Source organism: Podarcis bocagei (assembly GCF_964188305.1).
Source record: "Podarcis bocagei genome assembly, chromosome: 13".
NCBI lineage: Eukaryota > Metazoa > Chordata > Lepidosauria > Squamata > Lacertidae > Podarcis > Podarcis bocagei.
In genome coordinates this window covers 52,785,760-52,800,457 of record NC_138138.1, presented here as the reverse complement: position 1 = coordinate 52,800,457, position 14,698 = coordinate 52,785,760, and the positions used below count along the sequence as shown (strand labels likewise).

Sequence of the window (14,698 nt, the reverse complement as noted above, 5' to 3'; positions counted from 1 at the left end):
GGAGTTGTAGTTCAACAACACCTGGGGACCCACAGGTTGAGAAAGGCTGCTCTAGGTGTTTTCGGCTCCCATCAGGAAGGCCTGGCGGCGTCACCTCTCTATGGCGGCCCATATCTTCAGCCCATCGTCCCGGTAGTGGTAGTTTGTGATGGAGGCGACCCCGCGGGCTTCAATGTCGTCGGGGAGGCAGAGGGAAGCGTAAGCCATGCTGTAGGTTCCTTTCCCCACAATGGGCACGATTCCTTTGTAGCCTGCTGAGGTAGCCTGGGGGTGGGGGAAACAGTCAGACGTGAGTAGACAGGACAGAGAGAAAAGGCGTTATTATCTTCAAGCTCCCTGCATTGCGAGAAACCCAGGTCATTACAGTCATAACTCATGTTATGTCCGCTTCATGTTACATTCTTTCAGGTTACGTCCCGCGGCGACCCGGGAGTACCGCAAAGGGTTACTTCCGGTTTTCGCTGCTCGAGCATGCGCAGAAGCACAAAATGACGTCACGCGCATGCACAGAAGCGGCGAAGTGCAACCCGCGGGTACGCAGCTGCGCCGCCGCGGATTGCGCTCTTTTCATGTTGCGAACGGGCCTCCGGAACGGATCCCGTTCGCAACCAGAGGTACCACTGTATATTTCGTTCCATTTCCAAATTGTGTGCTGCTTTTCTAAATGACTATATTGAAGAAGGGTTGTCGGGTTCAGCCTTGGTAGGCAGGTGAAATAAGTTCCACAGCGAAATAAATTTGCAAGCAAGCCTTTCTCATTCTAAAGATAAAACGTGGAATATTTTATCTATATTGGTATTCCGAATTACCGGCACCGACGGATTTAGATGGGAGGCTGGGGTGAGGGGACATGGGGACCAGACATTAAAAGGGTGGAAATTAGCACACTGATTTTGGGTTCTTTGTTTCACTTTTTCACTCCTTTTGGATCCAAGGATCATAGATGTAAGAGGATGGTGATGAGAGGGTGAGGCAAATTTTTATATTATATGATGTTGTTGCTACAAAGTTCTCAGTCATGGGCGATGCTGGATTCTGGTGTAACACATTTAGGTGCTGTCAGGGAACTGCCATCAGAGCATCAGGTGGTGGAGGGACTCAGGCAGGATGAAAGAGACTCAACTGCGGAAGCAGGGACCAGCAGGGGGAGGAGTGGGTCTCTGAGGGAATGCGAGCAGGAGGGAGGGCTCAGGGAGGCTTCCAGCGAGAACAGTGGGGAAGTATCGGAGTCTCCCATAGGGAGACCCATACCTCGCAGGAAACTGTCACGCCGCGAGTCCAGGAGACGCGTTTCCGTTAAGGAACTTCTTTGCTGGAAACGCTTCCGCAGACAGCCACTGTCGGACTCTACTAGTGACTAGAGCAGACATGTCTGAGGAGCTCCGTCACACACGGAGGTTTGTGGGGGCGCACAAACTCTGAGGGAGCACGTTTTCACGCACAAGCAGCTAATCAAACCCTCACAGCAGTCCGACAGACTTTGTACGCTGCCTGTGCAAGAGAAGGCATCATGAGCGAACCAACCGGAACCGGAGGAGCAGGGGCTGGAGCTGGTCCAAGCTTGGAAGATAGATACCGAGCGTTGGAGGTTCAACTGGCCCTGCAGACGGCGAGGCTGGAGGAGAGAAGGGCTCAGGATGCAGACAAGAAGGGGAGAGCCACTCAATTCCCCAGAAAGGTACCAGGATTGGTGCAGAAATTTGGGGGGGACCCCAAGGACTACCATGCTTTTAGGACAGAGATGCAATATGCCCTTAATGTGCAGTTCGATGAGTTCCCTGATGAGGAATCGCGAGTTGCTTTTGTAATTGGGCATCTTGAGAAAGGGGCTAGAGACTGGGTTCGACCCCTAATGGCAACGCACAATGACATACTAAAGGACACAATGAAGTTCTTTCGTGCAATGGATATCATGTTTTCCAGCGATATTGAGGAAGGGGTGGTGCGCAGACAGCTAATGGCTTGTAAGCAGGGGAGTCGATCTGTCCGTGAATATTGGACGGAGTTTACCATGCTGATTCACAGACTGAGTTGGGATTTATCGGCGGCACCCGTTCAAATGCTATTTGAAGAAGGTCTTTCTTCGGGGGTGAAAGACGAGCTGGCACGGAGCCCCAGGGCGGAGTCTATGGATCAGCTGACCAAATCTGCGCTGACCATAGGAGCGCGGCAGGAGGCAAGAGCCTTGGAGAGGCGGGAAGGGAGAGGGGAACGTTGGAAGGAGTTCCGCATTCCAGACATTCCTGAGCCAGCTTTCCCGCCGGCAGAGCCGATGGAAATCGGAACAGCGCGCGCGCGCGCATTTTCAAAAACCAGCGAGGGAGCTAAGAAGGAGGGAAAGGGCCCCCGGAAATGCTATCTCTGCCAACAGCCAGGCCACTTTGCCAGAGTCTGCCCCCAGAGGAAGGAATGGCAAGGGATGGTGGGAGCTGTTGAGGGGGGAGAAGAAGGGGGAGCGGAGCAGGTAAAAGCCAACGCCTGGTTGCCACAATTGGGGCACTGCAGCCAGGCCAAAGAGCAGTGAAAGTGCCCGTGCCAGAAGCTCCTCGACCTGCTCTAGTGATTGAAGTGTCGCTAGAGCTGCAGAATGGGCACCCCCTAAAAATAAAGGCGTTATTGGACTCAGGCAGCTCCTGCAATTTTATGAGCAAGGAGTTTGCTGCTGAACACCAGATACAGACCATCCCTTTAAGCAACCCCCTGCAGGTGACCACGATTGATGGCAGGGAGTTGTTGGGAGGAGGAGTCCGCTTGCAGACTGTCCCAATGATAATGAGGGTGGCAAGGCACACAGAACTGATAGCGTTTAATGTGGCCACCCTGGGAGGCGCTCCCATTATTTTGGGAATGAGCTGGCTAGCTCTACATGATCCGCTGGTTGGCTGGCATCAAAGAGTGGTGTCCTTTGGTTCTGCACATTGCCTAGAACACTGCAAAGGGGAGAAGGGTTCAGTAGGGGCCCAAGCCACCCTAGCAGGGACTGAAGTAATGGGGAAGGTGAAGGTACCACCACAGTATGCAGATCTCAGCGACGTGTTCAGCGAGAAGGAAGCTGACCAACTACCACCTCATAGACCCTTTGATTGTCAGATCAATTTACTCCCTGGAGCACAGCTTCCCGTGGGCAAGTTGTATGCCATGTCAGACAGGGAAATGCAGGAGTTGCGAGGGTTCATTGACAAGAACCTGAAGAGAGGCTTCATCAGAGAGTCCAAAGCAGCAGGGGGGAGCCCAGTGTTCTTTGTGGACAAAAAAAATGCGGACAAGCCGAGACTTGTATGTGATTTTAGGCGGCTGAATGCAGTGACTGAACCGGTGGCGTTCCCTATGCCCAGAATTGATGATATTTTGACCATGGTGAGGAAGGGAAAGATTTTCACAAAGCTGGATCTAAGGGGGGCGTACAACCTGATACGCATAAGGAAAGGGGATGAATGGAAAACCACCATGTTTACCCCTTTGGGGGCGTTTGAATACCTCGTTATGCCATTTGGATTACAAGCAGGCTCCGCGTGTTTTCAATCTTTTATGAACCACGTGCTGGGCCCTTTGCTCTACAAGAATTGCGTTGCCTTTCTAGATGATGTGTTGGTGTATTCTGAGAATGAGGAGCAACATGTGAGAGACGTCAGAGAAGTGTTGAGCAGACTGCAAGCCAACAGGCTGTGGGTCAAACTGGAGAAGTGTCGGTTCCATACCAAGGAGGTGGAATTCCTGGGGTACCGCCTGTCAGACAAGGGATTGGCCATGGATCCCGGCAAGGTACAGGCAGTGCTGGAATGGAAAACACCCAAAACCAAGAAGGATGTGCAGAGGTTCCTAGGGTTTGGAAACTTTTATCGTAAGTTTATCCGCAACTTCGCCCATCTGACGGCGCCCATCACTGACTGTCTCAGCAGTAAAAAGAAGTTTGTATGGACGGCGGAGGCGGAGCGAGCGTTTGAGGAACTGAAAAGGGCCTTCGCCTCTGAAGAACAACTTCTGCATGTGGATTTACGAAAGAAGCTAAGGGTTGAAACAGACGCATCTGACAGAGCCATAGGGGCGGTGCTTCTTCTGCAGTCGGGGAAGGAGGAGTCGGAGTGGCGTCCGTGTGCCTTCTTCTCGCGGAAGCTGAACAAATCCGAGAGGAACTACACGGTGTACGACCGAGAACTGCTTGCTATTCATGAGGCGTTCCGGAGATGGAGGCATCTGCTAGTTGGTGCACAACATAAAGTGCAAGTGTGCACGGACCATAAAAATCTAGAGTACTGGAGAACGGCGCGAGTGCTCAACCAAAGGCAGTTGAGATGGGCCCAAGAGTTCTCCAAATTTAACTTTGAGATTTGTTATGTGCCAGGCCCAGAGAATGTTAGGGCGGACGCCCTCTCACGCAAACCTGAATATTTGGAGGGGGAGGGAGCACCCGAAGAAACCCATATCATTCCAGAGGACCGCTGGGTGTGTGGGGCGACTTTGGTGGGGCAAAGGGAATTGGTAGAGGGTACGGTGCAGGATGCATACGCCCAGGGGAAACTCAGGGATCTCAGAGGGGAGGAAGACAAATCCGGTGGTTTTGAGGAGAGAAATGGGGCATTGTATTATAAGGGAGCGTTATATATACCTGAAGGGGAATTGAGGGAGAAAGTACTCAAGCAGCTGCACGATAGCCCCACAGCAGGGCACTTTGGGCAACACAAAACCATGTGGCTGGTTACCAGGGAATTTTGGTGGCCCAAGGTCAGGGAAGATGTGCGGGAGTATGTGAGAGGGTGTGAACAATGCCAAAGAGCCAAGGGGGAGAGGCAGGCGCCGGCTGGTTTATTAGAACCACTGCCCACACCTGAGAGACCGTGGGAAGCAGTGGCAATAGATTTCATGACTGATCTGCCAAGGTCTAGAGGGAAAACAGCCATCATGGTTGTAGTAGACCTGTTAACTAAGATGGCCCACTTCATAGCCTGCTCACATGCGGTTACAGCAGAAGAAACCGCCAAATTGTTTGTAGAGAATGTGTTTAGGTTGCATGGCGCCCCCTTGAGGGTGGTTTCAGACCGAGGGAAACAATTTACTTCCAGGTTCTGGAGGAAGCTCATGAGCTTACTGCATGTAGAGGTTAATTTCTCAACGGCCCGTCATCCTGAAACCAACGGGCAGGCGGAAAGAGCAAATGGGGTTCTCCAACAATATTTGAGGTGTTATGTTAATGACAGAGAGAATGATTGGGTGGAGAAGCTGGCGTTGGCAGAATTTGCCTACAACAATGCAGAGAACGTGTCCACGGGGATGAGCCCCTTTTTGGCTAATCACGGGTGCCATCCCAGAGCCTTCCCAGGGGGGGAGGGGGAGAACTGGAGCGTTCCAGCTGCAGAACAGTTCGTGGAAGAAATGGAAGCGATCCATCGCCAGCTCCAACTCCACTTAAACAGGGCTAAGGAGGAATATAAGAGGCAAGCAGACAAAAACAGAAGGGAAGGTGAAAGCATCAGGGTGGGGGACCAGGTGTGGCTGTCAACCCAAGGGTTGCCATTCAAAGGAGGTTGTAAGAAATTAAGACCCAAAAGGCTGGGTCCGTTTGAAGTCATACAGCAGGTCAATCCAGTGGCTTTCAGGCTCCGGTTACCGAACCACATGAAGCTGCACCCAGTTTTTCACAGGTCGTTGCTGTCACCGTATAGAGGAGACAGTGAGGGGAGGGTCACTAGGGGACCAGCAATGGAGGAGAAGGAACACAGCTACCATGTAGCGGAGATCCTCGATTCCAGGTGGAAGGGAGATCAAGTAGAGTATTTGGTAATGTGGGAAGGGGAACCGGAGTCGGAAAACACCTGGGTTAGGGCAGAGGATGTCAATGACGAGGTTTTAATAGAGACTTTTCATCAGAGGTTCCCACGTAAACCTCAGCCTGTAGCGAGGTTCCGAAGGGAATACTTTGCCACCACCGACGAGGAAGAGGAGTTGGAGGGGTTCCCAGATTCTGAAGAGGAGGAGGATTCAGCTGGCCAGGACGACGATCGATGGAGAGAATTGTTCGAGACGTCAGAAGATGAGGAAGATTCGTTTCGGGGTTTTAGCCCTTCACCTCCCAGGGGGGAGGAATTGGGAGGGGGTGAGGGGGGCCCTGGAGGGGAGGTGGATGTCAGGGAACTGCCATCAGAGCATCAGGTGGTGGAGGGACTCAGGCAGGATGAAAGAGACTCAACTGCGGAAGCAGGGACCAGCAGGGGGAGGAGTGGGTCTCTGAGGGAATGCGAGCAGGAGGGAGGGCTCAGGGAGGCTTCCAGCGAGAACAGTGGGGAAGTATCGGAGTCTCCCATAGGGAGACCCATACCTCGCAGGAAACTGTCACGCCGCGAGTCCAGGAGACGCGTTTCCGTTAAGGAACTTCTTTGCTGGAAACGCTTCCGCAGACAGCCACTGTCGGACTCTACTAGTGACTAGAGCAGACATGTCTGAGGAGCTCCGTCACACACGGAGGTTTGTGGGGGCGCACAAACTCTGAGGGAGCACGTTTTCACGCACAAGCAGCTAATCAAACCCTCACAGGTGCATGAGATTTAAGATGCCATGTTCAAAAATGTCCAAGTTGGAGAACAACTTGAGATACATTTCCAAATTGGACCCTTTGGGCGCAGATTTCAAAGAAAAGACAGCATTTTCTGCATGGACATCTATCCCATCGCTTGCTTATTTGTGCAATTCGGGGGGTGGGGCGGGGGCAGCTAATCTGGCTGTGGTGCAAAAAGCTAAAGCAGAAGGATGCACATTTTCATTTGGGTCTCAAAATCCATCTCTGAGAGCAGGCAGGGGGAGCCACCAAAGGGTCAGAGGAAGGGGGGCGGTGGTAGCGGTATGCCCTGGGTATCATCACTGGGGGCGGGTTACATTCGGCATGCCACCCACCCACGACTCCCAAGCCTACCCCAAGACGTCGGGAAAAGGGGCGGAGCTGCGCCGCCTTGCCAGCAGCCTTCCTCCCTTCCCCCTTCATTTTGAGAGCTCGGGGGAGGCTTGGGAGTCGCAGGCGGGTGACGCGCCATTTCCCCCCGCTCCTTGAGGGGGAAGCCTCCCCCAAGTTGCCAAAAGGAAGAGGGAAGGGAGTGTTAGTTTCTGTTTGCCACTGTGCAGTGCTTTGGAGTCACAAGACTCTGTTTACATTCCAGAGACATTTCCAGGCTGTTGGAAGTCTCACGGAAGACAGGAGACAGATGTGACGTTACTGGTTTCCTGTTCCTTTGTTGTTCAGTTGCTCTCTGCTCTCACAGAGAGAGGATGATTTCTTTTCTGTCTGTGTAGCTTAGAAAACAAAGCATAGCGATGTAGCCATAAATCTCATCACTTCCGTGTGCTGTTTTGATTCTCTGCATAATGGGAACGCGCCTGACGGCCTCATCAAAGGCTCAGGTCGTTAATCACATCGGAGGCGATTCCGGAAGATGAGTTTTATCAGCTCGGCAGAAAGAATGGAGATTCCGACAGGGAGGAAGACTGTTGGCAAAGCGGTGTGGCTCCCTCTTTCCTCGCCCAGGAAGCAGCCCGCCATGGGCGTCTCGCTCCCTGGGATGCTCGCCATGGCGCCCCCCTCGGATGCTCGCCCCACCCCCATAGCCCTGCCCCAGATGCACAGCAGCTAAGCTCCACCTCTGATGCACCAGACAGACAAGCAAACTCAAAAAGGGGAAAGGGGCCTTCTCTCCTACCAGGTCCATCATCCCGCCTTCCATGATGAGCCTGACCCTGGCCAAAGCGTTGATCTGGAGGGTGTATCGGAAATGTGGGATCAGGAGCTACAAGGCGGGAAAGAAAACCTATTTGTTAAGTTGTGGGTGAACATATCAGACGACACAGCAATTCTTCAAACAGCTCTTGTTTATTCACAGGCCAGAACAGAACTGAACTGGAGGGTTCAGAACTGAACTGGAGAGCTCCACTAGAACGCAACAGTAACCATTTTCTGTAACTATCCAATCACTGAACGTCACTTTCAACCCCTTATTTGCATATGTGGACCTGAGTGAAAACTATCTACAGTATCCCCCTGCTGGCCCAGGGTGAGAACTTCAGTACATAAGACTGTTGGAATCCTTGGCCTGGAGAGAGACTTGAAAATCACACAGCCGAAACCTCCAGCAAAGGCACTGGATCCCGCTCCTTTTCAGTCCCCAAACCAGGCAGCGCGATTGCAAAGCTCTCGACAGGTCACAACGCAAAAAGCTACTGGGCTGTGCTCGACTCACGAGTAAAACAGGCCCAGCCTTGCGGCAAGCAATATCCTTTCGCGGGGCACAGGTTCTTGTCCTTTGCCCTCAGGCAGCGGCGCGCCCCTCCACCCTCATCCCGCCAGTGCTTTCCAAGATGGAGTCGCTCCCGTTCGACCTTCAGGTTTCCCAGGGGCTGCCGCAACGGCAGGGGGGCGGTCCAGCGAAAACTTTTCCTTGCCTTCCCTCGCTTGGCTGTGCAAACCCTAATGTGACCCTCGGGCCGGACGCTGTTCCTTCCCCACCCTCGCCACCGACATACCTTGAAGACCGGGTGGCACAACGGCAGATGCCTCAGAGTGCAGATAGCAAAGACCTCGGCCACCAGGTGCGTCTGGAGCAGGTGGGAGATGTTCTGGTGGACGTGGAAGTCGGCGTTGCGGACCCACATCTTAGCCAGGGTCCAGTCCCACACCGAGTCGCTGGGGAGGAAGATGGGGTTGTTGGGGCCTGGAGTTTGTCTCAGCTGAGGGAAAGGAGAGGAGCTGGTGATGGGGTGGTCGGGGTGGCTGAGGAGAGAGGGTGGGGCAACAGGTTGGGAAACGCCCCCCCAGCAGGTTTGGGGTTCAAGCCAAAGCAGCTACTTTCTTAGCCTGAGCGTGTTGTGTGTGTGTGTGTTGTGGGGACCCAAACCTCTCCACTGCCAGTAACCTCAAATACGGAGGAGACTGAGGCCACATTCCATTCAAGCGCTACGATACCCCTTTAAACAGCCATGGCTTCCCCCAAAGGATTCTGGGAGCTGTAGTTTGCTAAAGGTGCTAAGAGTGGTTGGGAGACTCCCCCCCCCCCATAAATCCCAAGAGGGATTGGTTGTCAAGCCACTCTGAGAATTGTATCACCGCAAGGGGAATAGGGGTCTCTTCACAACTCCCAGCACCCTTAACAAACTACAGTGGTACCTTGCATTACAGATGCTTCAGGTTACAGACTCCGCTAACCCAGAAATAGTACCTCGGGTTAAGAACTTTGCTTCAGGATGAGAAGAGAAATTGTTTGGTGGCGGCAGCGGGAGCAGGAGGCCCCATTAGCTAAAGTGGTACCTCAGGTTAAGAACGACCTCCAGAACGAATTAAGTTCTTAACCCACGTACAGCTCTCACAATCCTTTGAGGGAAGCCATGGCTGTTTCGTATATTGTTTTGGTTGCATGCTGTGGATGAGGCCTGAGAGAGAAAGAACGGTATGCGTGAGCAAAAGGAGGAGGAAAGGAGATGTTTTGAGGAGAAGCATTCCTCCTTGTCTTAGAAAGCCTTCCTCTCACCATCTTACTTATTCCACGCAGTTCCACCGGCTGATGGGGCCAATTTGGCCGCAGGACGCCAGTTGCCAACCTCTACCATAAAGCAAGGGATGCGGGTGGCACTGTGGGTTAAACCACAGAGCCTAGGACTTGCCGATCAGAAGGTCGGCGGTTCGAATCCCTGCGACGGGGTGAGCTCCCGTTGCTCGGTCCCTGCTCCTGCCAACCTAGCAGTTCGAAAGCGCGTCAAGTGCAAGTAGATAAATAAGTACCACTCCGGCAGGAAGGTAAACGGTGCTTCCGTGCGCTGCTCTGGTTTGCCAGAAGCGGCTTAGTCATGCTGGCCACATGACCCGGATAAACTGTCTGCAGACAAACGTCGGCTCCCTCAGCCAATAAAGCGAGATGAGCTCCGCAACCCCAGAGTCGGTCACGACTGGACCTAATGGTCAGGGGTCCATTTACCCTTTACCTTCAGAAAGCAGGTATGGGAATGCATGTCTGAATGGTTCCACACTTGTGGGAAACAAGTACAGTTGTACCTTGGAAATCGAACGAATCCATTCCAGAAGTCCATTCAACTTCCAAAACGTTCGGAAACCAAAGCGTGGCTTCTGATTGGCTGCAGGAAGCTCCTGCAGTCAATCGGAAGCCCCGGCCAATAAAGCAAGATGAGCGCCACAACCCCAGAGTCGTCCGCGACTGGACCTAATGGTCAGGGGTCCATTTACCTTTACCATAAAGCAACAGAGGAGGAATTGGAAGGCCTGTGGCCAGGCTGCGGCAAGAGAAGTGGGAAGACCCTTGCGGTGGCCAGAGAGTCAGGGAGTGGGCTTCAATTGGCTCAATTCTGACGCCCTGCCGTGCTTACCTGGCTGGCTGCTTACCTGGATAGCTATGGGGAGGAGCTCCCCAGAAGGCGTCTGGTACAGGAGGCAGAGAGGGTCCGCCATGTACTGCCGCTGCCCTTGAATCGTGTTGGTCGGGATGCCCTGCAGGATCTTGTAATCCACGATGTAAACGTTCCCTTTCTTTTAGGGTCAGGGAGGAAGAAAAAACGAGAGCTAGTTTGTGTCGTCGCTGCGTGATCGAAATAAGCTAGCCCAAAGCGGTGTGATAAGAACGCGAGAAGAATCTAGTTTGGCCCATCTGTCCTGCATGCTGCTGCCACGGTGGCCTCTTCTGGGAAACCTGAAAGCATTACCTGAGCCCAAAAGTGCTTCCCACACGTGTGGTTTCCAGAAACTGGTGCTCAGAAGCACCAGCACCTCCAGCCACAGAGGGAGCACATGGCCACAAGGGTCAGTAGCCACTGGTGCAGGTAGCTCACATTGTGGGGGGGTCAGGTGGGATTGCTATGAGGAATTATGAAAAATGGAGCATGCCATTGTGTCAGCGATAAAAGCATTGCTTTGACTGGGCTTGAGCCATTTGACATGAGTTCTGATTCAATCCCACAAACCTCTGCATCTCTGTCCATGTTCTCTACTGTCCATTTTCTACGCCTGACAGGCACGTATAAGCATTCTAAAACACAGACCGGTTGCTCCACCAGGCATCCTGGGCCATAAAGTTGGAAGGTAGCTTTGATGTAGCGTTTGTTAGTTTTGTTAATCTAATAATAATAATAATAATTTATTATTTATACCCCGCCCATCTGGCTGGGTTTCCCCAGCCACTCTGGGCAGCTTCCAACAAAACACTAAAATACAATAACATTAAACATTAAAAGCTTCCCTAAACAGGGCTGCCTTCAGATGTCTTCTAAAAGTTTGGTAGTTATTCTTCTCTTTGACATCTGGTGGGAGGGCGTTCCACAGGGCGGGTGCCACTACCGAGAAGGCCCTCTCCCTGGCTCCCTGTAACTTGGCTTTTCGTAGTGAGGGAACCGCCAGAAGGCCCTCGGCGCTGGACCTCAGTGTCCGGGCAGAACGATGGAGGTGGAGACGCTCCTTCGGGTATACTGGACTGAGGCCGTTTAATCTTAGGGCCAGGAAGAGAGTTCAGGAAGAGAGTTCACAAGGAGATGGTAAATACCCCCTTTCCTTCCTTTCCTGTTACTGCCTGTTTATGACCTCTGGGCTTTGCTAAATGAATTCCTCCTTGATTCCTGTTTTATTTAGCCTAAAATATGTATGCATGCTCAAAGTAGTCTTTGTAGTTGAAAGGATTTCTCTGATCTAACTTTGTACCCACGTGGTAGGTTTTTTTGAAATGCTCAGAGGACATCTGATTGGTTCTTACAAGCGCTGTGTTAAAAGCTCTTTTGTTAATAAAGGGGACCTGGGCTGGGGTGTGACAGATTATTATTGGAACTTCCTCCCAGAGTCTTGCTGGCCAAGCCTCGTGTGTATTTTATTAATCAGGGTCCAATCCTTCCTTGCCTTCGGAACGCAACACACATCCCCTTGGATGGGAGAAGTTTTCTCTGGCTGCTAAGATGCAGCCAGCTTTAGCAGGTGGGACATCCCAGCCGCCTCTTGAGACAAGTTTGGAGCCTATTTTGCTGTGGAGAAACAAGGAATGAAAGAATTGAGTCACCTGGATTTCTTCCTGCAGGGTGGTGGATGCCCCGAGAGTCGCGGCAACCATCTCCTGGGTCACGGGGAAATTGCTTGGGATCTGGGTGCATTTCTTGATCACCACGGGGTTGACGCCGTTGAGATACTGGGAGCCGAAGAAAGCGTCTTCTTGCCAGTGATCGGCAACGTACTCTGGGGACGTAGAGAAACTTCTTAAAAGACGTGTCTCTCCAAGTCTGGGGAAGTGCCATTTAGAAAGCCACTTCCGCCCTGCAAAGGAGGTGGTGTTGCGGGCTTCACGCTCTCACCACGCGCCTGGTGCTCAGCCTCTGCGCGATTGAGGGAATCCCCGGCCGCGTCATCCCCTGGACAGCCAATTGGCTGGCTCTGGGGGCGTGGCCTGCCCTATTTAACGCAGGAGCAGCCGGGGATCTCCCTCTTTTGCTGCCTCCAGCTGCTTCTGTTTCCCACCCTCCCGCCCTTTAAGGTGTTCGTCCTTGAGCTTGCTATGGACCTCGGTTGGTCGCCGTTGAGGTTGGCCTGGTAGGATTTTTTTCCACTTGGCAACATAGCTGTCAACTTACAAATTTGAAAATAAGGGACCAGCAGCCTCAAAAATAAGGGACCAGCAGCCAGAATAAGGGATTTTCAGAGCACAGCTATGTTCAACTTCTGAGCCCCTCCGAGCCAAAGGCAGAAAGCCCAGCCAGCAGCCAAACGAAGCCTCAAGCGGTGGTTCCCACAGCGCAGCAACCCGGCAAAGGGGATGCAGCAAGGAAAACCACCGTCACCTCTCCCTGGGAAGCGCTGAGCAAAGGCGAGTCCCCAGGCAACGTGGCCGATTTGATCGGCACAAGGCTTGCAAGCTCCACCCCCCGTCGTTCTCAGACTCCTTATCGGGTGAGCAACGCAGCCAAGCAACCCAGTTGGAGCCTCCCTCCTCCCTGGCCGGCAGGGAGGGAGGGAGAGGAGCTGCTTCCTTTGAAACCCGGGAAATTTAAGGGACATCATCAATAAGGGACAGCAGCGGGACACGGCGCTGGGATAAGGGACTTTCCCACCAAATAAGAGACGGTTGACAGCTATGCTTGGCAAATTGGCAGAAGCCACTTGGTTTTTTGCCTACCTCATAGCAAATTGTCACAACTTTCTTGGTATTGGCGGTTAGGCCTTGGTATTGGTATTGTTATGTAGACGGATGAGGGGAGGAAGCGCCATCACCTGCCCCACATATTGAAGGGTAGTCCGGTAAAGGATTCCATGGGGCATGGCCCTGTCCAAAGCTTCGGGAGGTGAGGGCCTAAGGCACACCCCCTATCGGTGACCCCGGGGGAGTTCCTAGTTGATGTGCATCAGCAGGACTCCCCCTACTGGTGGTTAACCCTTCCCGGCCTTCAAGCGGACGGGCTGAAGTTGGATATAGTCGGTTAGGACCAATGCCTAAGCCAATACCGCTCATCACCTGTAACCAATAAAGTTGTGGCCTTATTTAGCCCATTAACCTTAATAATTGGGTCATGTGTTTTATTTCCACGGGGGGAGGGCGGGAACTCACCACGCAACTGGAGGCAGGGGTGGGGTGTGGGGAGAGTATAACACAGGGCTCCTGGTCCACTCTCGAGTGTTAGATGGCAAGAGCAAGCCAGCAGAAAATCACACCGAGCAAGTTGGAGTCAACTCTTTTTTCAAATGCAAAAACAGGATCTGCACAGGAGTGTCAGGAATAATGAACACAGGAGCTCAGCTCCGGAAGTTCTTGCCCCCATGAAGCAGTTGCCAAGACTGAAGATTGCTGCCTCCCCACAGCTGCCTAAGTTCCCTTCTCTGTAGGATTCCCCCCAAGTAATTGGAGATTGGGCCTGCCTGCAGCCAACCAACCACACCTCTGCCCTTTTCATGCCTCTTCTGGTTCTGGGAGACAAGTGGGGAGAATAGCTGTCAAGTTACAGATTTGAAAATAAGGGACCAGCAGCCAAAATAAGGGATTTCCAGAGCACAGGTATGTTCAACTTCTGAGCCCCACCGAGCCAAAGGCAGAAAGCCCAGCCAGCAGCCAAACGAAGCCTCAAGCGGTGGTTCCCACAGCGCAGCAACCCGGCAAAGGGGATGCAGCAAGGAAAACCACCGTCACCTCTCTGCTGGGAAGCGCTGAGCAAAGGCGACTCCCCAGGCAACACGGCCGATTTGATCGGCACAAGGCATGTACGTTCCACCCCTAAGTCGTTCTTAGACTCCTTATTGGGTGAGCAACGCAGCCAAGCAACCCAGTTGGAGCCTCCCTCCTCCCTGGCTGGCAGGCAGGGAGGGAGAGGAGCTGCTTCCTTTGAAACCCGGGAAATTTAAGGGACATCATCAGTAAGGGACAGCAGCGGGACACGGCGCTGGGATAAGGGACTTTCCTGCCAAATAAGAGACAGTCGACAGGTATGGTGGGGAGGGGAGTATGGTGGTCAGGTGGGATTGCTATGAGGAATTATGAACAATGAAGCAAGCCATTGTGTTGGCGATGAAAGCATTGCTTTGACTGGGCTTGGGTCATTTGACATGAGTTCTGATTCAACCCCACAAGCCTCTGCATCTCTGCCCCATTTCCTCTAGGCTTGACAAGTCACATACACAGTTGCTTCACCAGGCATCCTGGGCCATAAAGATAGGAGGTAGCTTTGATGTGGTTTTGTTAATCTTTGGGCCAGG

General features: G+C 52.8%; 1 protein-coding gene across 1 annotated transcript in view; it reads right to left on the bottom strand.

Annotated features, from left to right (window-relative positions):
* LOC308572027 (polyunsaturated fatty acid lipoxygenase ALOX15B-like) overlaps window positions 1-14,698 on the bottom strand; it is a 46,667-nt gene that overhangs the window by 5,364 nt on the left and 26,605 nt on the right. Inside the window, exons 9-13 of the mRNA XM_081167802.1 lie at window positions 12,024-12,196; window positions 10,370-10,513; window positions 8,503-8,706; window positions 7,683-7,769; window positions 95-264 (exon numbers count right to left, since the gene is read on the bottom strand). Coding sequence (XP_081023928.1) covers window positions 95-264; window positions 7,683-7,769; window positions 8,503-8,706; window positions 10,370-10,513; window positions 12,024-12,196 — 778 coding nt within the window. The remainder of the gene's footprint in view (window positions 1-94; window positions 265-7,682; window positions 7,770-8,502; window positions 8,707-10,369; window positions 10,514-12,023; window positions 12,197-14,698) is intronic.